We start from the raw sequence: 22,304 nt of genomic DNA on the forward strand, positions 1-22,304 counted from the left end.
AGGCTTTGGGTCATCCTCTAGTGCTTTCCCAGGCCACAGCAGGGAGCTGGATGGGAAGTGGAGCTGCCGGCACACGAACTAGCACCCATATGGGATCCTGGAGCATGCAAGGTAAAGATTTAGCTACTAGGATACTGTGTCAGCCCCCCAAAATCTTTTCTTTTTTTTTAAGATGAATATATGCTTCATCAAAAGTGGGAATAACAGATTAAGGTGCACAAATTCCTTGTCCCAATCACATCGCTATTTTTAGAATTTAATCATTGAGAAAAAGATAAGTTGTCGCACCCAGGTAAGTTGTGAGACCGAGTTCTGAATGTCAGTGAGTTAGCATGCTTTCCAGTTTTTCACAGGACTCACAGTGCAACCAAACATTGTCAATGAGCTTTGGCTTTTTAAAAAGATTTATATACTTTAAATTTTTTATTGGAAAGGCAAATTTACAGAGAGGAGAGACAAAGAAAGACTTTCTGTCTGCTAGTTCATTCCCCAAGTGACCACAACCGCCAGGGATGAGCCAATCCAAGGCCAGGAGACAGGAGCTTCTTCTGGGTCTTCCACGTAGGTGCAGGGTCCCAAGACACTGGGCCATCCTCTACTGCTTTCCTGGTCACAAGACGGGAGTTGGATGGGAAATGGAGCAGCCAGGACATGAACTGGCAGCATATGGGATCCCAGCTTGCAAAGTGACAATTTATCAACTAAGCCATTGGCTCACCCTGAGCTTTGGTTTTTTAAAGGAATCTGGGGTTTGCTACTCCCAATACAGGATCATACGCTTCTAATATTTGGCACTGAGACTTAATGACCAAATATGTTCGATTTGTCCTAACATATCTGTGCATAAATATAAAATTTTAAATAACTGTTACTCTTTTGCTGTGTCAGTACCCAAAAAGGAATTGCTTAAAATTTTTTTAAATGTTGGGAGAGTGGAACGTCCAGCTTCCCAGTGTCAACCTTTCTGGCGCGGAGAACGACCAGCACGAACTCAAAAAATGAGTGATGCTGAGAAAGGCAAGAAGATGTTTGTTTAGAAGTGTCACACCGTGGCAAAAGGAGGCAAGCACAAGACTGGACCCAATCTCCATGGTCTGTTTGGGTGGAAAACCGGGCATGCCACCAGCTTCTTTTACACAGATGGCCAACAAGAACAAAGACATCACCTGAGCAGAGGATACTCTGATGGAGTACCTGAGCAGAGGACACTGTGATGGAGTACCTGGAGTACCTGGAGAATCCCAAGAAGTACGTCCAGGCACCAAGATGATCTCCGCCAGCGTTAAGAAGAAGAATGAGAGGGCAGACTTGATAGCTTATCTCAAAAGAGCCACTATTGAGTGATGCTTGGCCACTGCCTTATTTATTACAAACCAGAAACCTCTCATGACTTTTTTTTAATATCCACCATCATTTAATTCTCCTATAGCAGAATTCAGATCGTGAATGGGCGACAGAATAGTTTCGTTCGGCAGTCCTGATTTTAAATAAGATTGCCTTGTGGGGTTAAATAAAAAAGCGATTGGGTTTGTTGAGATGTGGCTGGTAATTTCCAGTTCAGTCAACATTCTCCCTCTTTTCCCCTTTTAAAAGGATAGGATTGGACTAGACTCATGTGCCACTTTTCACAAAATCTCAAAACCCGTTAGGAGGTTGGCTTTATATTTAAACACCAGGAAAAGCACTCCAAACGAAGCAGGACTCAACCCACATTCTGTTTTGTGTTCTTTATTTACTAAAAGCAAGAGCCGAGGGTGGACAAAAGTGTCTGCTTTGTATTTCTGCTCTTACCTGTGTCGATCTAATAAGAAAAATTCCCTTCTCTAAACTACTGCCTTATTGAAAGGTAAGTTGGTGGGGTTGCTGTATATCAGAATATTTACATCTCACATTTGATAGATGGTCATTAAAATCAGGTGCTTGGGGCTTGGCGGCGTGGCCTAGCAGCTAGAGTCCTCGCCTTGAATGTGCCAGGATCCCATATGGGCACCGGTTCTAATCCTGGCAGCTCCACTTCCCATCCAGCTCCCTGCTTGTGGCCTGGGAAAGCAGTTGAGGACGGCCAGGTCCTTGGGACCCTGCACCCAGCATCAGCCGTTGCGCTCACTTGGGGAGTGAATCATCGGACGGAAGATCTTCCTCTCTGTCTCTCCTCCTCTCTGTATATCTGACTTTCCAATAAATAAATCAGGTGCTTGGAATGTTAGCATGACCAGGTAGAGTAACAAGTGAAATTTAATTTGTGGATTCTTTACTACCAGAGACTAACTTAGAATTGAAGATTGTCTAGAAGCTACTTGGAAACATTACATTAGGGAACTGCTGTGCGTCAGTCTTCAGTAAATGGTGCTTTTGCCAACTCATTGGAGGGACTGAGGAACAGGACATAGGCCATCGGCACAAAATTTTAACTTAAGCCATCACAAGACTTCATTAAAAAACAACTGTAGACTCAATTTTTAAAAATGTTGGGCTCAGCTTGATAGCGTAGCAGTTAAAGTCCTTGCCTTGCAAGCACCGGGATCCCATATGGGCACTGGTTCTAATCCTGGCAGCCCTGCTTCTCATGCAGCTCCCTGCTGTAGCCTGGGAAAGCAGTCAAGGACGGTCCAAAGCTTTGGGACCCTGCACCTGCGTGGGAGACCCAGAAGAAGCTCTTGGCTTTGGATTGGCACAACTCCAGCCATTACAGCTGCTTGGGGAGTGAATTATCAGATGGAAGAACTTTCTCTGTCTCTCCTCCTCCCTGTATATCTGACTTTGCAATAAAAATAACTAAATATTTTTAAAAATTTTTTTAATGTATAATATAAAAAGAAATGAAGTTTTCCTTTAGGATCTGCACAGCTTTATTCTTTATCTTTAGATCCCCAACCCATTTGGAAGTTAGTCTGTTGGATGACAACAGACATGGCTCTGTGTTCTGTATGACTGTCCAGGTTGACTGCATCCCTAGCACCACATTTTGAAGCAGTGTCTTTCTTACGTTCCACACATCCACATGTGACTATAGGCCCACTTATAAAAAAGGGGGAGTATTTATTTTTGTATTTTTATTGGAAAGGCAGATCAGAAATTATGAAGAGAAGAAGAGACAGAAGATCTTCCATCCATTGGTTTATTCCCCAAACGACACCAATGACCAGATCAAGCCCATCTGAAGCCAGGAGCCAGGAACTTCTTCCGGATTTCCCATGCAGGTACAGGGTGCCTAGGTTTTGGGCCAGCCTCCACTGCTTTCCCAGGCCACAGACAGGGAGCTGGATGGGAAATGGGAGCAGTCAAGCTAAGCAACAGTACCCATCTGGGATGCTGGCGCTTGCACGGTGAGGATTTAGTCATTGAGCCTTCGTGCTGGGCCCTACAGGTGCACTATTGAACTTGAATGTTCTGCTCCATTGATTTGCCTGTTCCTGAGCCAGCATCACAGCTTTTCTGGATGAGTTTCACTTTGTAATAGAGCCCTGGATGAACTTATTTCTCAGTTTCCTGGCTAGTTCTGCTCATGTGCCTATCCACAGAATCACCTTGAATGGATTCTGGCACCACCTCCACCCTGAAAAAACTCGACATTTTTATTTGAAACATGTTCAATCTTCATGGTCTGAGTAATTCCTTGACTCAAGTCTATTTTTGTACTGTCAGCAATGTTTCGCAATTTTCTTTCAGTGTTAGCTCCAAGTATTTTGACTTTTCTCTTGCTATTGTAATGGAGATCTTATCCCTCACATGTCATTTTTAATAGGTGTGTACAAGAATGATTCATTTTGTAATCAAAATGTATCATGCTGTTTTACTGATTTTATTCCTGAAGTTTTGGCTCTCCTTTTTTTATTATTATTATTTGTTTTTATTTTGATTTATTTTGATGTTTACATAGTGGATCAGAGTGATAAGGGTCAGGCCTACAGGAAGGTGGGTGAGATCACCATTCGCACATTCTCTTTTCCTCCTCCCTGTATCTGGGGGATTGGGGGGAAATAAAAGGGGAAGCCACACCCAGCCTCCCAAATGCCTCTACACCCTTGGATGGAGGACAGCTACCCGATACCACCCCAGGGTCCCCGATGTGGGGCACGATAAGAGGGTCCTGCTCAAGAGGCTTCAACAGTTCAACAGTTTTGAATTACTGCTGATTTTGCCACTCCAAGCATGATGAAATCTCTCCAGAATCCACTGGCTGACATAGTCCACCTTAGAGTTTCCATTTGCCCAGATTTGCACTGCCAACACATGGCTGAGGTAGATGATTGATTTGTTCTGTCCTCTATGCTCTACTGTGGTACCAGGTGTCCTCCGCAGACTCCAATGTACTGCCATGTCCTCCATGTACATCTGGATATGCTGTCCCCTGCTCCATTTAAGCCACTGAGGAGGCCCTGCTCTGACACATGCACTCCACAGTTGGATCATGGAACCCACAATTCTCTCCATGGTTGGGGTTCTGAGTCCAGCGGTACAGCGGGGGGGATCCCAAAAGCAACTTCATCTGAGGTGATCCCAGACCTGATTATTGTATGAGCTTGCCAATACAGGGTCTGGCATAGCCTGTTGCCCCAATCAGCTTATATGCATATGCTGGTGTTTGCAATTGCTGAGTCAGTTCTGCTTCAAGCCCAGGTGGTTCTGCAGTTTAGCTTGACAGAATTTGCCCACCGTGCCAGCCTCTTGCAGCTGATGCTGCAGCAAAGCCCAGCCAACTCACACCCACTGTAGCTTGCGTATGCGCCAGTAGGAACAGTCACCCCAACCTGATTGTCCCCCGATCTGGCTCTCACGCAGGCCAACAGGTATTGTAGCCCTGTCCTGCCTGGTGTGCCCCCATCCCAGCTCTCTCACTCACCAGTGGGAGTGGTCTTCCAGCAGCAGGCCCCCTACCAGGCTCTGGGTGTCATGTACTCTGGTTGGGTGCTGCGGCCTAGTCTGGCATGGCCCGCTTCACCTCGGCATTTGCCAGTGGTTGCTGTAGCCTGGACCAGTCCCAGCCTGTCCCTAATTCCAGCTTACTCTGGTGGGGGCTACAGCCTAGCCAGCCCAGCCAGACCCCAGTCCTGGTCCTCATGTGATCTGGCATATGCTGTTACCCAACCTGGCCTGACCCACACTCCATTCTGGTGCTCGGATTCACCAGGGGATGTGAACTGGCATTGCCTGATTAATCTATGCTGGTATTTTTTTTCCCCCAGAGTATTAGCCAGGGGACATTTTAACTGTCCATTTAGAAACTTTTCCTCTCAAGCTCATGTGCCCATTAGAGTCATTTGTTTTCTTAAAAAAAAAAAAAAAAAAGCAAAAACATGTATTTGTTGGAAAGGCAACAGAGAGAAGAGTCAGAGAGGAAGATCTTCCGTCTGATGGTTCACTCCCCAAGTGGCCGCAACGGCCGGAGCTGAGCCAATCTGAAGCCTGAAGTCCGGAGCCTGTTTGGGGTCTCCCATGTGGGTACAGGGTCCCAAGGCTTTGGGCCGTCCAGGCCACAAGCAGGGAGCTGGATGGGAAGTGTGGCTGCCGGCATTAGAACCGGTGCCCATAAGGAATCCTGGCGCGTTCAAGGCGAGGACTTTAGCCGCTATGCTTTCATGCCGGGCCTGCCATTTGCTGTCTTACAAGTACCACAGATAGTAAGTCACACGGGCTGCCACTTTTCCTAGTGCCCTCCAAGTCCCCTTGCACGTTTTCCCCAGTGTCTTTTCCTTCTTTTCTCACTATTTTTCTGGTTGTCAGCCACAGCACAGTATCAATGTCAGTTACACTGCTTTTGGCCTTGGCACTGATTTCCTCAAATTATCTATTACTGCATAACTAGCCACCTTACATCCCAATGCCTTAAGACAATACTTATTTAGCTCATGAGAGTATAGGCTCGTAATGAGGCTGCACTTGGCAGGGCTCCACGGCTCTCCTGATTACCTCTGGACTCAAGTCTCTAGAGCAGTCACCTACTACGACTGATCCTGGATGGCTTTGGTCAGGCAAGGTGAAACACATTCTTTTCCCTTTTCTAAAATGCGGCTTTATTTATTTATTTAACTTAAGTACAAAGTGACAGGGCCCGGCAGCTAAATTCCTCGCCTTGAACGCACCGGGATCCCATATGGGTGCCGGTTCTAATCCCAGCTGCTCCACTTTCCATCCAGCTCCCATTCTTGTGGCCTGGGAAAGCAGCTGAGGACGGCCCAAAGCTTTGGGACCCTGCACCCCTGTGGGAGACCCGGAAGAGGTTCCTGGGTCCTGGCTTCGGATCGGCACAGCACCGGCCATTGCACTCACTTGGGGAGTGAATCATCAGACAGAAGATCTTCCTCTCTGTCTCTCCTCCTCTCTGTATATCCGACTTCATAATAAAATAAATAAATCTTTTTTTAAAAAAAGTACAAAGTGACAGAGAGGGAGCGATGGAGATCTTCCACCTTCTGATCACTCCCCAAGTGTCCACAACGGTGAAGGCTCAGCCAGGAGCCCTCAGCTCCATCCAGGTTTCTCATATGCACAGCAGAAACCCAAACAGTTGAGCGATCTCTGCTGCCTTCCCAAACACATTGGCAAAAGTGCCAAGTAGCCGGGAACTCAACTGGCATCTAATGTTGGCATGGATGTTGGAGTTCCAAGCTGCAACTTAACCTGCTACACCAGCCCAGGCACAAGGTTTTCATGACAAAGGCAGAGAACAAAGTAAAAGCAGCTCCGACTGTATCCGTGCTTTTTACTTTATCTTTTGAAAAAGACATGTTTCTGGCCCAGCATGGCAGGCTGGCGGCTAAAGTCCTTGCCTTGCACGTGCAGACATCCCATATGGCCGCTGGTTCATATCCTGGCTGCTCCACTTCCCAATCAGCTCCCTGCTTGTGGCCTGGGAAAGCAGTCATGGATGGCCCAAAGCCTTGGGACCCTGCACCATGTGGCAGACCCAGAAGAAGGTCCTGGCTCCTGGGTTCGGATCAGCTTAGCTCTGGCTGTCACAATCACTTGGAGAGTGAACCAGCAGACAGAAGATCTTCCTCTCTGTCTCTCCCCCTCTTTGTAAATCTGACTTTCCAACAAAAATAAATATATATATATATATATATATTTTAAAAAGACTTATTTTTCTTTGAAAGGCAGATTGATAGCAGAGACAAAGATCTTCCATTTGCTGATTCGCTTCCCAAATGGCTACCAGAGCCAGAGCTGGACCGATTTGAAGCCAGGTGCCAGGAGCTTCTTCCTGGTCTTCCACATGGCTGTAGGGGCTCAAGGACCCAGGCCATCATCCACTGCTTTCCTAGGCAAAGCAGGCACTGGACCCGAAATGGAATAGCCAGGACTCAAGTGAGTGCCCATATGGGATGCTAGCACCTGCAGGCAGATTAGCCCGCTACTCCACAGTGCCACCCCCATTGCACACTTTTGAAACGACATTCTGGAATACCCCAGGTTCTTCTTCCCCCACATCCACCTTATCAGATCCGGGTGCTGTAACTTTCCTGTTTTTTACTTTCTACTTGCCTGGGGTATTTGCATCCGGAGTCTTTGTTAGCCTTCCTGGATTACTTTAGGCCTCCTGTAAATAATAAAAGTAGGTTTGTAGGCCAACCTGACGTTTTTCGGATGAATGAGGTCCTCCAGATGTACTGATTAATACACCTGGGCTTATGAAATTGATTGCATGTTCAATGCTCTATTGATTACTTTCCACTCCTTGACAGGCAGAGAGAATCTTCTGTCCGCCTATTTACTCCCCAGGTGCCTGGAAGAGCCAGAGCTGAGGCACGCTCAAGTGAGGGGCCAGGATCATCTGAGTCTCCCACGCACGGGTAGCAGGGACCCACGCATTTGGTTCAGCACTTGGCCTCTTTCAGAGTGCACTGGCAGGAAGCTAGATCAGAAGTGGAGGAGTTAGGCCTCAAACCACACTGTGAGATGGTTGTTGCAGGTGTGCCGGCAGCCCAAGCGGTGGCTTTACCCGCTATGCCACAAGGCCTGCAGTGATAATGCTGTTTGGTAGTACAGCATACCTTTACGGCTTAGTCCTGCTCTCCCTTGATTAAAGCCTCAACTCTCTGACTGAGTAACTTGCGCTGTAGCACGCCCGTCTAACTCCCACAACACAGAGCTCCTTAAACTTCTTTGTTTTCATTGCTCTAGTTGAGCTACCTTATCAAAGCGTGTACCACTCAACACTGCCCTACCCTGTCCCCATGTTCATTTCGGTCCTAAGATGTACAACTGAAGAGATCTCATTTCCCAGTTCTTCTGCTCATTTCCCTAATCATCTCCTACAAGTTTTATTAGAATCATAAGGAAGAGGTTAAAAATACACTACTCCCTGCGTTCTTCCATTTTATACTTTTGTAATTAATTTATTTAGATTTAGATTTTTATCTTTATTGGAAAGTAAGATCCACATAGAGAAATATCTGGCATCCGCTGGTTCACTCTACAAGCAGCCACAACGGCTGGAACTGAGCTGATTTGAAGCCAGGAACCAGGAGCCTCTTCCAGTTCTCCCACGTGGGTGCAGGGTCCCAAGGCTTTGGACCATCCTCTACTGCTTTCCCAGGCCACAAACAGGGGGGCTGGATGGAAAGTGGATCAGCAGGGATTAAAAACAACACCCATATGGGATCCTGGTGTTTGCAAGGTGAGGACTTTAGCCACTAGGCTACTGCGCCATGCCCACATTTTAAAAACTTTTAAGATATATTCTTGACACTTAAAGGACAGCTTACTGGACACAAAATCTAATTTGCCCTTTGAGTTTCTTGACAATGTCTCACTGCTACCAGGTGCTTGCTGAAGAGTGTGCTGCCAACCTGCTCTAGAGGACTAAAAGTCCTTTTCTTTACCTGCAAAGTACAACAACCGTGAGATGACTCCACTTGGGGCTTCTCACTCACAATGGTGCAAAAGCCACAGATTCACCACTCGAAACTTTAACACTGGGATCCTTTTCCTGGGCAGCTGATTTGTAGCACAACATTCTCTTGTGAGGCAGTGTCAGCGATGCAGCTCCCAGTCAGCTCCATGGTCATGGGAAAACACAGCCAACACTCCACAGCATAGCATGCTGCTAAGCTACTGTCCTCAGCAGGGCAGGCATCCTAAAGGCACCTTTTTTTTTTTTAATCATTATTTGAAAGGTGGAATCCTGGGTCCCATGCAATAGTGCAGTGGCTAAATCCTCACCTTGCAAGCACTAGGATCCCATATGGGTGCTGGTTCTAATCCCTGCTGCTCCACTTCCCATCCAGCCCCCTGCTTGTGGCCTGGGAAAGCAGTAGAGGATGGCCCAAAGCCTTGGGACCCTGCACCTGCATGGGAGATCCAAAAGAAGCTCCTGGCTCCTGGCTTCAGATTGGCTCAGCTAAGGCCTTTATGGACATTTAGGGAGTGAACCAGTGGACATAAGACCTTTCTGTCTCTCCTTCTCTCTGTAAGTCTTTTCCAAAATAAATAAATCTTAAAAAAAAAAAAAAGGCAGAATCACAGAGAAATTTATCCAACTGCTGACCCACCCGGCAAGTGGCCACAACAGCTGGGACTGAGCCAGACAAAGGTAGCAGCCCAAAGCTTTGTCCTGGCCTCCCACATGCGTGCCAAAGCCCAAGCACGGGGCAGCTTCCAAGGCATAGCAGCAGGGAGTAGGAGCAGAAGCAGAGCAGCCTAACTGGCACCCATATGGAATGTTGGCAATGCAGACAGAAGTCTAACCTGATATGCCACAATGATAGCTTTCTTTTCCTGTTCCCCCTTCGCCCAACATCTCAACTTAAAATGGGTTTACTGGGGGGGGGCTCAGAGCGGTAACCTAGTGGCTAGAGTCCTCGCCTTGCGAACGCTGGGATCCCATATGGGTGCTAGTTTAAATCCCAGCAGCCCTACTTCTGTCCCACTCCCTGCTTGTGGCCTGAGAAAGCGGTCAAGGACAGCCCAAAGCCTTGGGACCCTGAACCCACGTGGGAGACTCAGAGGAAGCTCCTGGCTCCTAGCTTCAGTGCGGCACAGCTCTGGCCAATGCAGCTGCTTGGGGGGGGAATGAATCAGCAGATGGAGGATCTTCCTGTATATCTCGCCTTCCAATAAAAAGAAATCTTTTTAAAAAATGGGCCTATTGGGATAGTCATCATAGGTTGAGCACCTGCAATTTGGTGGAACATTTTTCAGGATTGACCCTTCCAAGAGATCACTTCAGATCTTTGGTTTTCAGACTTATTTTTTTTTAGTGGAATTGTGAATATGAACTCTGTTCTGGTCGAGAGCTCCTTTCACCCATGTTGTCTTCCGTATCCTTTCCATCCCGGCCTTCTTATCTCTTCTCAGTCATTCCTTCTTGGGATCTTGACAGCACTGGCAACCGTATCTAATTTCATCTAAATACCTTTTAGCTGTGATTTTAGCTTTTTCTCTGAATTCTTTCCCAAGTATTCTCAGGCCTTTCCTCACATTGCTCAATGCTTTTGCATTTTGATTCTGTGTTTTTCAATGTCCAATCTGTAGTGTTTTTTCATAACTACAATTGCTTATTTTTTTTTAAAGATTTTATTCGCTTCTGTGAACGGCAGAGTTACAGAGAGGGACACACACACAGAGATCTTGCATCCACTGGTTCATCCCTCAACGTCCATAACCACTGGGGTTATGCCCAGGCTAAAGCCAGAACGCCGGAAGTCCATCCAGGTCTCTCCCATGGATGTGGGGGATGTTATTTTCCCAGGCACATTAGCAGGGAGCTGGATGCGGGTTACTGGTACCACCTGCAGCAACTTGACCTACCTGCATCACAACTGCCAACACCTGCTTATGATAAAGCTCATGTTGGGATGTCGGGCTAGTCAGTGGTGTAGAGCATCATCTGTGTGGTATTGTGGGGCGCTATCTTCCTCTGTGTCACAAACTCGCTGCTCCATCAAAGGGACCTCTTTCTGCCTCTCATCATCCACCGAGCTCCTCCCAGTGAGAAGTACCAGTCCTGGTCCCGCTCATGCTCTGGGACCCTCCCCTCCACCTGCTCACCAGCTGCTGCTCTGACCCACAGGGTCACAGATATGACCACAGCACTGGGTCAACGCAGATGAGACCCCATGACACCCCAAGGGCATGACGGAAGAAAAACACGGAGGCTTCTGCAGGAGTCAGGCCACAGGGGAGGGGAGCAGTTTCCCAGGTAGGCTTCGGCAACAACTTGAGCGAGGAAGAAGGAGTAAGACAAAAGATCGATGGAGGAAGGGAAAGGGAGGAAATCAACATCCATGCAACCAGGGGGAGAAGACTCAAGGTGGGGACCACAGAGCAAGCTGATGAAGAAATCACCAAGTGAAGGTCTCCCAGAGAAAGGATACAATTTGTTCAACATTTGGAAGGAGGCATCCCCGCACCCGCCACCAGGGTGCTCCAGGAAGCACACCTGTCAGGCTGCTGGTGATGGAAATGAAGGGAGGATGCAGCAGGTGTATGGACAGCAGGAAGTGGTGGTTACACCATATGGATGTGCAGCAAGGAACGACCGAGGAGGGGATGAAGCCAGCTGCTCAAAGCCCAAGAAGGTGAGAGCATGAAAGAGGAGAGAACATTGGGTGGAGAAGACGGGGCCCTGGGAGGGCGGCTCAGACAGCTGGGGTGGACAGGGCTATGGCAGGAGAAGGTGAGGTCAGGGATGGCAATCCACAGATGGGCTCTTCTTCTTATACATTATTTTATACATTTTCTCCTGAAAACAGAGAAGCCACATTTGCAGTGGCTAGATCTCAGGTTCAAGTTCCACTTCCTGGGGTAGAAGAGGGAAGAGGGGAGCTTTCATGCCTGGAACACAGACAGCCTTCCATCTCCAGGATAAGGAGCGGCATTCAGCTTTAGGGCGTCCTGGACAGGGCTGCAGTGCTTGCCACAAATTGGCACTGGCAAGCAGAACCGCTCAGGTGTGGAATGAAGGTCCCTGCCACCTGGACGACAGCACCAAACAAGACTGTGATCCCCCAAGCAGCAGGGGCAATGAGGTTCCTGGGCTCAGAGATCTCACTCTGCAGACCGGGTCTGGGATAGGATTCTCTGCTCAAGTTTGGCGTACCGGGGGAGGAGGGCCTCGTAGACCTGCAGGGGCAGAAAGAGCCATTGAGATGAGGACAGTGAGCTGTTACACCTGCTGCAACTTGCCGTTTACACACGTGACATCCCATTTGCCAGCAACTCAACTTTTCCTGCTGGGCAAAATAAAATGCCAATTTCCCCCAAATGGAACTATCTGGAGCCCTCAGACCTACAGCTTCAGATTTTACAAGACTGGAAAATACGAATGGAAACTGATTTTTGTTATTGAATTTACATGAGCGTAAGAAAGCCCTGGCGAGGGCACACAGAAGTAGCTTCACACGGCACAGATGGTCGGATTAGGAGTGCAGGCTCGGAAAAGGATTTTCTTGCCATGGGCCTGGGTCCACATCCTGGGGCTCAGTTACTGTGCTTCTGTGAAACTCTAAAGGCAAACCCTGTGCACAACTACGCAGCGCTCGGCCTTGCCAGTCCTCAGCAGGGACACCCTGGACAGCCATGGCTGACTGGCAGTGTAGCTGTGGCCCCCTGTTCAGTGGGAGCCCCCAGTTCGGAGAGTCTGCTAGGTTGCAGCCCATGTACCAGCTGCTGAGATCCACCCAGTGCACCTGCAGGAACCAGCTGGGCTTCAATACCTCAGGGCTCACAGGAGCATCTCATGGAAGACCTTACAGGTGAGAGAGTTCCGGAAGGGTGGCTGTGCTGACTGCCCATGTTTCCCAAGCAAAACGCCATCTCTGTGGTAGCACAGATGTGTCCTAGCAGTGCCCCTCCTAACACTAGTGATAAGCCATTTTTTAATGGCTTGACCCAGGTCGCCTGGCTCAGGTCCACGAGCCCACCTACGAGAACAGGTCCTCCCCAGTGTAGAGGATGGAGTGCTGGACGGTAGAGCATGGTGCACATGGAGGACATGGTAGCTCACTGGGATCTTCAGAGAACATCTGGCACCACATCAGAGAATGGAGAACAGAACATATGCACATCTATCCCAGCCAAATGAATATCTGGGCGAATGTAGACTATAAGGCCAATTGTGTCAGCCAATGGACTTTGGAAGGGATCGTCTGTGAATCCCGCAGCCTCATTAGCTCCAGATGAGTTGATGAGTTGCAACAGGCAATTCCAACGCGTGCAGTGACAGCAGCCCTGTCCAGAGGGCCTGGAGGGCTCTCCGAGGAGCCTGCTGGCCTCCAAGTCCACGAGGAGCCTGAGCCGCCTATGAAGGAGGGAGCAGATTTACTCCCGAAGGACAAGATCCGAGCAGTGCTGGTGCTCTACTGACTGAACAAGCCATCTGTAAAGTCCTGGGCACAGATGCCCTGGGTAGAGTAAAGCCAAGTACCAGTGTCTGACCAAGAGACTCAAAGGAGAGGGTCTCAGGCTGCCCCCAGTCCAACCTGAAGATTACAAGAACAGGACCCGGGAGCTCTGATTTCTTCCAAGGACACTGGAATGTCCACTGGAGCCAAGAGCCAAATGTTTCTCATTTCGCTGAGGCTCCCCCAGGCACTGTCGTGGGGACTGCAGCAAGAAAGAAGGCAGTGTGGCCTGGCTGTGTTATACCAACACCCATGGGCTTTCCCAGGCCACAAGCAGGGAGCTGGATGCTGGAAGTGGGGTAGCCAGGACGTGAACCTGTACCCCATACGGGATGGTGGCACTTGCAAGCAGAAGATTAGCCAACTGAGTCGTGGCTCGAGCCCCTCTCTTGTTTTCTTTTACCCTGCTATTGAAATCAATAAACACACCTTAAAAAAAAAAAATCAGGCAAGACAGATACCGTTCCCACTACAAAGAAATAGAGGCTTGGAGATGAGGTATGCTTCTCAAGGTCACCCAAAGGTCAGATGGTGAAACAGAAGGAGTAAGAAGTGAAAGTCAAACATCCTTTATCTCAATGCAGGGTCTCTGCACTGAATGAGCAGCCTCTGAAACACAAGGACACATAAAGGAAGAAAAGCAACAGAAGTCCAGGGCCAGTCTCTCAGGTCACGTGGCTAGCACGAGCTCCTGCTTGCAAGAAGTGTCGGGAGCCAATTTTCCATGGCATTCCTGTCCTGTGACAGCTGTTTCGGGCTATCCGTTTTAACGTAGAAGCAAGACGAAGCCTCTTGTCTGTCTCCCTAAGCATTGGGCATCCTTATTGAGCCTTTAGCGAAAGGAACTCAGTGACTTGAGGGAGTGATTCCACTGGCCCCACAAGGTCCTAATCCCTGGATTCAAGGAGTTATCTGTTCTCCAACAGATAAGAATCTTGGTGGCCAGTGTTGTCCTGAGCTGATCTGTGTAGGGGAATCCTACATCTGGGCGGAACGGACCTGCCACCTTCACCCCCAGATCAACTGAGTTCACCTGGTCCATCACCAGTTCCCTGAAAAGCACATCATGCAGACCAATCCGAGGAAAGTCACAACCTCCACTGACCAATCAGGAACTTAGACACGAGCAGATCATGCACATGTCAGCCCCATTTCCAATGCATAAGAACCTTTACTCCTAACTTCTAGGGGATCACAGGAATCAAGCAGTAGCTGCCTGGCTCCCTGCTCTGTGCTTTGCAATAAACATCTACATTCTTTCACCACCCCAGTGTCAGCGATGGCTTTCTGTACATTGGGTGAGCAGACCCAGTGTGGAGGCACTACATACCGCAATGCCTTCCACCAGCTTGGGGTCACGTTCAACAGCACAAGCATGTCTGTTGAGCCTGTCTCCTGCTTGCAGCATCTGGGAAGCCTGGGCAGGTTCACTCGCTAGCCTCCCGCTCTGGAAAACCTCCAGCTCTTTGCTGTTCCCAACGGGACCCAGCAGCCACGGCTGAGCCAGCAGAACTTCCTGCAGATAGGCAGGGCAATGCTTTCAACTTCCCCGCAGGACTAAAGTGGGAATGGCTCCCCCTGGTGGAAGTGTCTGATTTTACAGTTTCCCGCAGCATTGACCCAAGACGAGCTCCTAGAGAAGGTTCTGGAGTCCACCTACTCCCTCTGCCCAGCTCCGCGTCTTCCTTACCCCTCCCATCTGCACAGCACCCTCCACATCCTACTTCACCTCTCAGACTCTGGGGGGACCTCAGCTACAACTGATGGAGGGGGCCTGCCTCCCAAGGGGTTTCCCAGCCAGGCGACTACACAGCTCATGTGGATCCGGACTTGAGACTTAAGTGCTAGAACCCAGCGTGCCTTATGCTTTAGGAACTGAGTCTTTGGAGAAGGGAAGAGGGGGTGGGGAAAACTTCTGCAGTCCCCGGGTGACACAGAAAGGCCACCTGCCACAGCTGGCAACCTTCCAGACCCCGGCTTGCACCACAAGCGCAGCTGGCCGCTCTGCCCGTGATCATTTCTAAAAAGCAGGATTTCCCTGTTGGCCGAGCACCTCGAGTTTCACGCAGATAACCAAGAACCTAAATTCTTGGGGAAAAATGCAACCACATTGGCTTCTACAAGGCAAGTGCTGGGACAAAGTCGGGTGGGCTCTTACCTGAGTGGCTCCTGGGTTTGGGGCAGCAGCTAGTCTGGGATTTGGGGCTAACTTCACGATCTCCAAGAAGGGTACATCTGTCCCACCCGCAAGGCCTAGTGGGTAAAGGTTATTCCATATCAGTACAGGTTGCCAAGGACAACACTCACTGCCGGTGGTGCAAACAAGCCCACCAGGGATTACAATATGGTTTTTGTCTTATTTAAACATTCATGTATTAACTTGAAAGCCAGAGGTACAGAGAAAAATGGAGAGACAGAGAGAGGGGGAACTCTTTCCTCTGCTGATTCGTTTCCCAGCTGGCCATAGTAGCCCGGGTTGAGCCAGGCTAAAGCCAGGAGTCAGGAGCCGGGAGCCAGGAACCAGGAGTCAGGAGCCAGGAGCCAGGAACCAGGAGTCAGGAGCATTATCCATGTCGGTGACAGAAACCCAAACACTTGAACCATCTTCCATTACTTTATTCAGGTGCATCATTAGGAAAGCCACATGCTGGCTTGAGTATCTGGGCCCCTGTCGTGGATGCAATGAATGACCCATGTGGCGTTCTCGGCTCCTGGCTTCAACCTAACTCAGTATGGGGCTGTTGCAGCTATTGGTAGAATGAACCAGCGGTTGGAGTTTTTTCATTGTCTGTTTCTCACTCTGCCTTTCAAATAAATCTTTGCGTCCAGCAAAATCCCATATGGACATGTTCATGTCCCGGCTGTTCCACTTCCCATCCCATCCAGCTCCCTGCTTGTGGCCTGGGAAAGCAGTCGAGGACAGCCCAAAACCTGGGACCCTGCACCCACATGGGAAACACAGAAGAAGCTCCTGCCTTCTGGCTTCGGATAGGCGCAGCTCCGGCCATTGTGGCCACTTGGGTTGGGCTATCCTCTATTGCCTTCCCATGCCATAAGCAGTGAGCTAGATGGGAAGTTGGGCAGCTAGAACATGAACTGTTTTTTACGTGGAATCCCAGCACATGTAAGGCGAGGACCCCAGCCTCTAGGCTACCATGCCGGGACCTCAACTGTCAATGTTGAAAGACACATTTCAGTAGCTTTGACTAATGGATAAAAGGAGTGTGCAAAGGATAGAACTACGAGACAGCACAAAGCCCTGCAAATGTATCTGTGCACAGCGCAAGGAGCGCTGTGGGCAGGCAGATGACAGGATCCATGGGTATACTGGAGCAGGAATGGCCCTGAAGCCCGCGCTCCCTCCACCACTCGCCAGAAAGGGGAGCGAGCACTTGGGCTCAGTGGTGTTCCCTGGAGCTGTCCAGGGTCCTGCACTGATTGGGCCTGAAGCCCTTAGGTCTGCCCAACCCTTGTTCTCACTGAAGGGACAGCTCTGGGCCATCCTTCAGCTCTCTTACACTGGGCTCTCCATGTCCTCCCTCACACGCTGCTTGTTGAGTCCAGTTCAATTAGGATCCTGCTTCCGCTTACTCACTTTAAGCAGAAAATGAAGGAACAGAGGTACTGTGGGTCTAGCTTGCTGGGAGGCAACGGGAGGAAATGACAGCCCCTGAGACCTCTCCCCATCCCTCTAACAGGTGCACCTCCCCATGGACCTACCATGAAACGCTCGGTACGCAGAGCCCACACAGGCTGAGTTGGCGGTGTCTATGACATACACTGGGGCACCAAACACGTCCGCGAGCACCTGGGAAGGCCAGAGCCGTTAGAGGGAGCATGCACACATGCGTACCTTCCCCCCAACCTCAAGAAAATGGAGCTTGGTTAAGGCAGCCCCCTCCCCAGAGCAGCTCACTGGCCCCCTTGTCCTAAGGCACACGCTACTTTTGCGGTACAGGCCATACCATGAAGGAGCTGAGCAGGATGGAGTTGACTCCAGCCAGGACCAGGCCTGACACCTGCTTCCTCTCCACCTGCCCTCAGGGCCTCGCTCCCTTTCTCCAGGGAGTGCTCTCTGGGCAAAGCAGCTACGGCAGAGTCTCCATGTCAAGCTCTTCTAGACTCACTTACGTGGGACTGATCACAAGTCAGTAGCTGAGACAGCTTCCCAAACAACTAAGGCAGCCCCGGAGTACTTTCACAATTGCAGGGCTCCCCTTCCACGAGAGAAGCTGAGGGTCCCGTGGTGTGACAGCCTGAGTACCAGACACCTGCAGGTGGATTTCACTTTGGGGCATTCAAAAACTTTTGTGGTGAAGCCAGCGTGGTGGCATAGCATGCTAATCCTCTTCCAAGTGCCAGCATCCCACACAGGTATGTGGGACAGTTCATGTCCTTGTTGTTCTACTTCTGGGCGAGCTCCCTGTTTGTGGCCTGGGAAAGAACTATATGATGGCCCAAAGCCTTGGGCCCTTGCATCCATGTGGGAGACCCAGAGGAAGCTGCTGGCTTTGGATCAGCTCAGTTCCAGCCTTTACGGCCATTGGGGAAATGACCCAGCGGTTGGAAGATCTCTCTCTGTAAAAAACTGCCTTTTTTATTATTATTATTATTATTACATTGCATTATGTGACACAATTTTATAGGCACTGGGATTCCTCCCACCCCTCCCCCAACCCTCCCCCCCTAAAAATCTGCCTTTCAATACATACATAAAGAAAAGCTTGCGAAAAGTGAAAATAGCTCATTAATTTTCTGCAAAAAAAATTTTGTTTAGATACTTATTTTTATTGGAAAGACAGATTTCCAGAGATAGACAGTAAGATCTTCCATCCACCGGTTCATTCCAGAAATATCTGCAGCAACTGCAGGTAAGCAGGTACAGACTCCCAAGGACTTGGGCCAGGCTCTGCTGCTTTCCCAGGCCACAACTAAGGAGCTGGATGGGAACCAGGACAGCCGGGACATGAACTGGTATCCCTATGGGATGCCAGCCCTGCAAGGTGGAGGATTAGCTATTTGAGCCAGCATGCTGACCCTTACAAACATCTTCTAACTCCACGCACATGAAAGAGATTGGCGTTCTCATGAAAGCGGGCCAACATTGAAGAACAGCAAGGTAAGCTACAGCTAGCCACAAAGCATCCCAGACTTGAGTGGATCTGAGTAACAGACGCTCCGCTTCCATCCAGCTCCCGGACGATGTTTCTGAGAAAGTGGCGTGGGATGCTCCTGGTGGCTACGTCAGAGACCCCACAGAGTAACTTCTAGCTTCTGCCTTCAGCCTGGCCCAGGCCATTGTCGCCACTTGAGAGAGTGAACTACCAGATGCAACATCTGTCTCTCCCTCTCTTTTTCTGTCACTCTACCTTTCAAATCAAGACATTTTTAAAGAAATATGTTACCAAAAAGTTCATGGATTCCCAAAGCTATTTTTTTTAAGATCAAAATAAATGGCCTTTAATTCTATGTTCTATAAACTTTTAAAAACTTACTTATTGGGCCCGGCGCGGTGGCGCAAGTGGTTAAAGGTCCTCGCCTTGCACGCCCGGGATCCCATACGGGCACCGGTTCTAATCCCGGCAGCCCCGCTTCCCTTCCAGCTCCCTGCCTGTGGCCTGGGAAAGCAGTCGAGGACGGCCCAAAGCTTTGGGAACCTGCACCCGCGTGGGAGACCCGGAAGAGGCTCCTGGCTTCGGATTGGCATAGTATCGGCCCGTTGCGCTCACTTGGGGAGTGAATCATCGGACGGAAGATCTTCCTCTCTGTCTCTCCTCTCTGTATATCCGCCTTTCCAATGAACAAATAATAAAAATAAATCTTTAAAAAAAAACAAAAAACAAAACAAAACAAAACAAAAAACCTTACTTATTTAAGAGGCAGGTTTGCAGAAAGGGAGAGACAGAGGCAAGAAAGAGACCTTCCATCAGCTGGTACTACCCAAATAACCACAGCAGCCAGAATTGGGGCCGGATACAGCTGGGAGTCAGGACTTTCATGCAGGTCTCCCATTCAGGTGCAGGGAACCAAGCACTTGGCCCAACTTCCATGGCTTTCCCAGGCGGATTAGGTAGGGAACTGACTTGGAGGTGCAGCAGCTGGGTCTTGAACTGGTGCTCATCTGCGATGCCAGAGCTGCACACGGTGGCTTTCCCAGAACGCCACAGCCCTGCAACAGTTCTGCAAACTGCTGGAATACCTTTATATCTCAGCATCATGGAGCAGCAAAAAAGAGAAAGAAATCCATCAACTGTTTAAGAGGAATGGTTGGTTGGGCCCAGCGGCGTGGCCTAGAGGCTGAAGTCCTCGCCTTAAATGCCCCACGATCCCGTATGGTTGCCGGTTCTAACCCCGGCAGCTCCCGTTTCCTATCCAGCTCCCTGCTTGTGGCCTGGGAAAGCAGTCGAGAACGGCCCAATGCTTTGGGACCCTGCACCCATGTGGGAGACCCGGAAGAAGTTCCTGGTTTCCAGGTTTGGATCGGCACAGCACTGGCTGTTGCGCTCACTTGGGGAGTGAATCATCGGATGGAAGATCTTCCTCTCTATCTCTTCTCCTCCTCTCTGTATATCTGACTTTGTAATAAAAAATAAATAAATCTTAAAAAAAAAAAGAGGAATGGTTGGAGAAGCAAAGATGGTTCAATAGGAAGATAAGAGTTCCGGTGTGGGATGCCAGGGCTTCCCCCGCCACGTGGAAGGACAGACAGCCTCTGTGCGATGCCAGAGCCCAGAGGCCAAGCTCTGAGCTCCGTGTTGCTGGAGGTGTGGACAGGGAGGTGACCCCTGTTGCCCCGAGAGGCCACCCTTCGCACCTACCTGCAGGATGTCTTTGTTGTGAGAAGCCCCACCGGTGGCCAAAATCTTGGTCTTGGGCACTGCAAAGCGAGAACAGAAACAAACATGAAGAGGCTGTGGCTTCTCCCTAAGTCCAGGTCAGGTTCGTTCCAAGAAATCTTCACTCTTTGGAGGCCAATACCTGCAAAGACCACGCAGCCACAGGCCCGTCACTCACCTACCTGTTTCTAAGGTTGTTGGTGACCTAACAGCCTGACTCACTAGTTGCTGTTTTTAAAGATTTATTTATTTTTATTGGAAAGGCAGATTTACAGAGAGGAGGAGAGACAGAGAGGAAGAGCTTCCTTCAGCAGATTCACTCCCCAAGTGACCGCAATGGCTGAAGCCGAGACGATCCGAAGACAGGAGCTTCTTCCGAGTCTCCTACACAAGTGCAGGGTCCCAAGGCTTTGAGCCACCCTCGACTGCTTTCCAGGGCACAAGCAGGGAGCTGGATGGGAAGCAGGGCTGCCAGGATTAGAACCGGTGACCATATGGGATCCCGGTGCATGCAAAGTAAGGACTTTAGCCACTAGGCTACTATACTGGGCCCACTTGTTATTCTTAACAAAAAAGCACTTCCAACAAACCAGGAAGACAGTTCTCAAGCTGATCAGGGTTGCATGTTTCAACATATGTCACAAACTTTATGAGCGTAAAATAAAGCAAACAGATTGGGTTAGACACTGTGGGGAAGGAAGCTGAGCTTTCACCTGCAGCACCAGCATCCCATACGGGCACTGGTTCGAGTCCCAGCTGTTCTAGCTCTGATCCAATTTTCTGTTTGTGGCCTGGGAAAAGAAGCAGAGGACAGCCCAAGTCCTTGGGACCCCGCACCCACGTGGGAGACCGGAGGAGGAAACTCCTGGCTTGGGACAAGCCCAGCTCTAGCCGTTGCAGCCACAGCTGCGGATGGGACGATTTCTCTGTCTCTCCTTCTTTGTCTTTAACTCAGCCTTTGAAATACAAATAAAAATAAATCCAAAAGAAAAAACATCCTAATGGGTGGCCATTATTAGACGGGGTTGAGCCACTCACGTCAGAATGCCGTCTTGGCTACTCCACACTTTCAGTTCAGCTTCCTGCTCATGTGAACACTAGGGGGCGGCAGATAACAGCTCTAATGCTTAGGCCAATGTCACCGACATGGAGACAGGTGGAGTCCCAGGGCCAGCCCTGGCTGTCCTAAGCAAACACAGATGGACTGTGCGTCTGTCTCTCTCTGTCACTGTGCCTTTCAAGTAGATGAAAAGAAACAACTTTTAGAAATAAAAACCAGTGATCTGTTTAATTTGAGAGGCAGTGAGCGAGGGGGAGTTCTTCCATCCGCTGGCTCACTCCCCAAACACCTAGGCCAAAGCCAGGAGCCAGGAACTCCATCTGGGTCTCCCATGTGGATGGCAGAGACCCAAGCGCTCAAACCCTCATCCTTTGTTTCCCAGAGGACTGCGCATCAGCAGGAAGCCACACTGGAAGTAGAACAGCCAAGCTTTGAACCAGCAACTCCCACTCAGGATGTGGGTTTCCCGAGTTGCAACAATGCACACCCCCTTAAAAAGTCTCTTTAAGATTTTTTTTCCAGACTCGGTGCGATAGCCTAGTGGCTAAATCCTGGCCTTGCATCTGCCAGGATCTCATATCGGTGCCGGCAGCCGCGCTTCCCATCCAGCTCCCTGCTTGTGGCCTGGGAGAGCAGTCGGGGACAGCCCAAAGCCTTGAGACCCTGCACCCGTGTGGGACACCTAGAAGAGGCCCCTGACTCCGGATCAGCACAGCTCCGGCTGATGCGGCCACTTGGGGAGTGAATCAATGGATGGAAGATCTTCCTCTCTGTGTATCTGACTTTGCAATAAAAATAAAAATAAAATAATTTTTTTTTTTTTTAATTCAAACCAGGTAAAGAAAACCACCTTATTTTCAGGAAACAACATTAAGAGTGACAGCTACTTGTCACCACTGACATTAATAGGCCAGAAGACAATGGGGTACCATTTTTAAAAGTGCCATATTAAAAGCAGTCAGTCTTGGGGTTGGTGTTGTATTGTAGCGCGTAAAACCATCAGCTGCGGTGTTGGCACCCCATATGGGATCAACTGCTCCACATCTGGCCTGGCTCCCTGCT

At 49.5% G+C, this 22,304-nt stretch overlaps 1 protein-coding gene and 1 pseudogene across 1 annotated transcript in view; one reads left to right on the forward strand and one right to left on the reverse strand.

Moving 5' to 3' along the window:
• Window positions 1-998: 998 nt before the first annotated feature.
• On the forward strand, window positions 999-1,344 carry LOC121146239 (annotated as a pseudogene).
• A 10,310-nt stretch (window positions 1,345-11,654) lies between these two features.
• Window positions 11,655-22,304, reverse strand: part of XYLB (xylulokinase) — a 36,606-nt gene continuing 25,956 nt past the window's right edge. The window contains exons 16-19 of the mRNA XM_040965650.1: window positions 20,165-20,223; window positions 17,067-17,154; window positions 15,505-15,599; window positions 11,655-12,066 (exon numbers count right to left, since the gene is read on the reverse strand). Of these exons, the coding sequence (XP_040821584.1) occupies window positions 11,992-12,066; window positions 15,505-15,599; window positions 17,067-17,154; window positions 20,165-20,223 (317 nt within the window). The 3' untranslated portion in view covers window positions 11,655-11,991. The remainder of the gene's footprint in view (window positions 12,067-15,504; window positions 15,600-17,066; window positions 17,155-20,164; window positions 20,224-22,304) is intronic.

This window comes from Ochotona curzoniae, unplaced genomic scaffold (assembly GCF_017591425.1).
Source record: "Ochotona curzoniae isolate NIBS_2020 unplaced genomic scaffold, NIBS_Ocur_1.0 contig_1302, whole genome shotgun sequence".
Lineage (NCBI taxonomy): Eukaryota > Metazoa > Chordata > Mammalia > Lagomorpha > Ochotonidae > Ochotona > Ochotona curzoniae.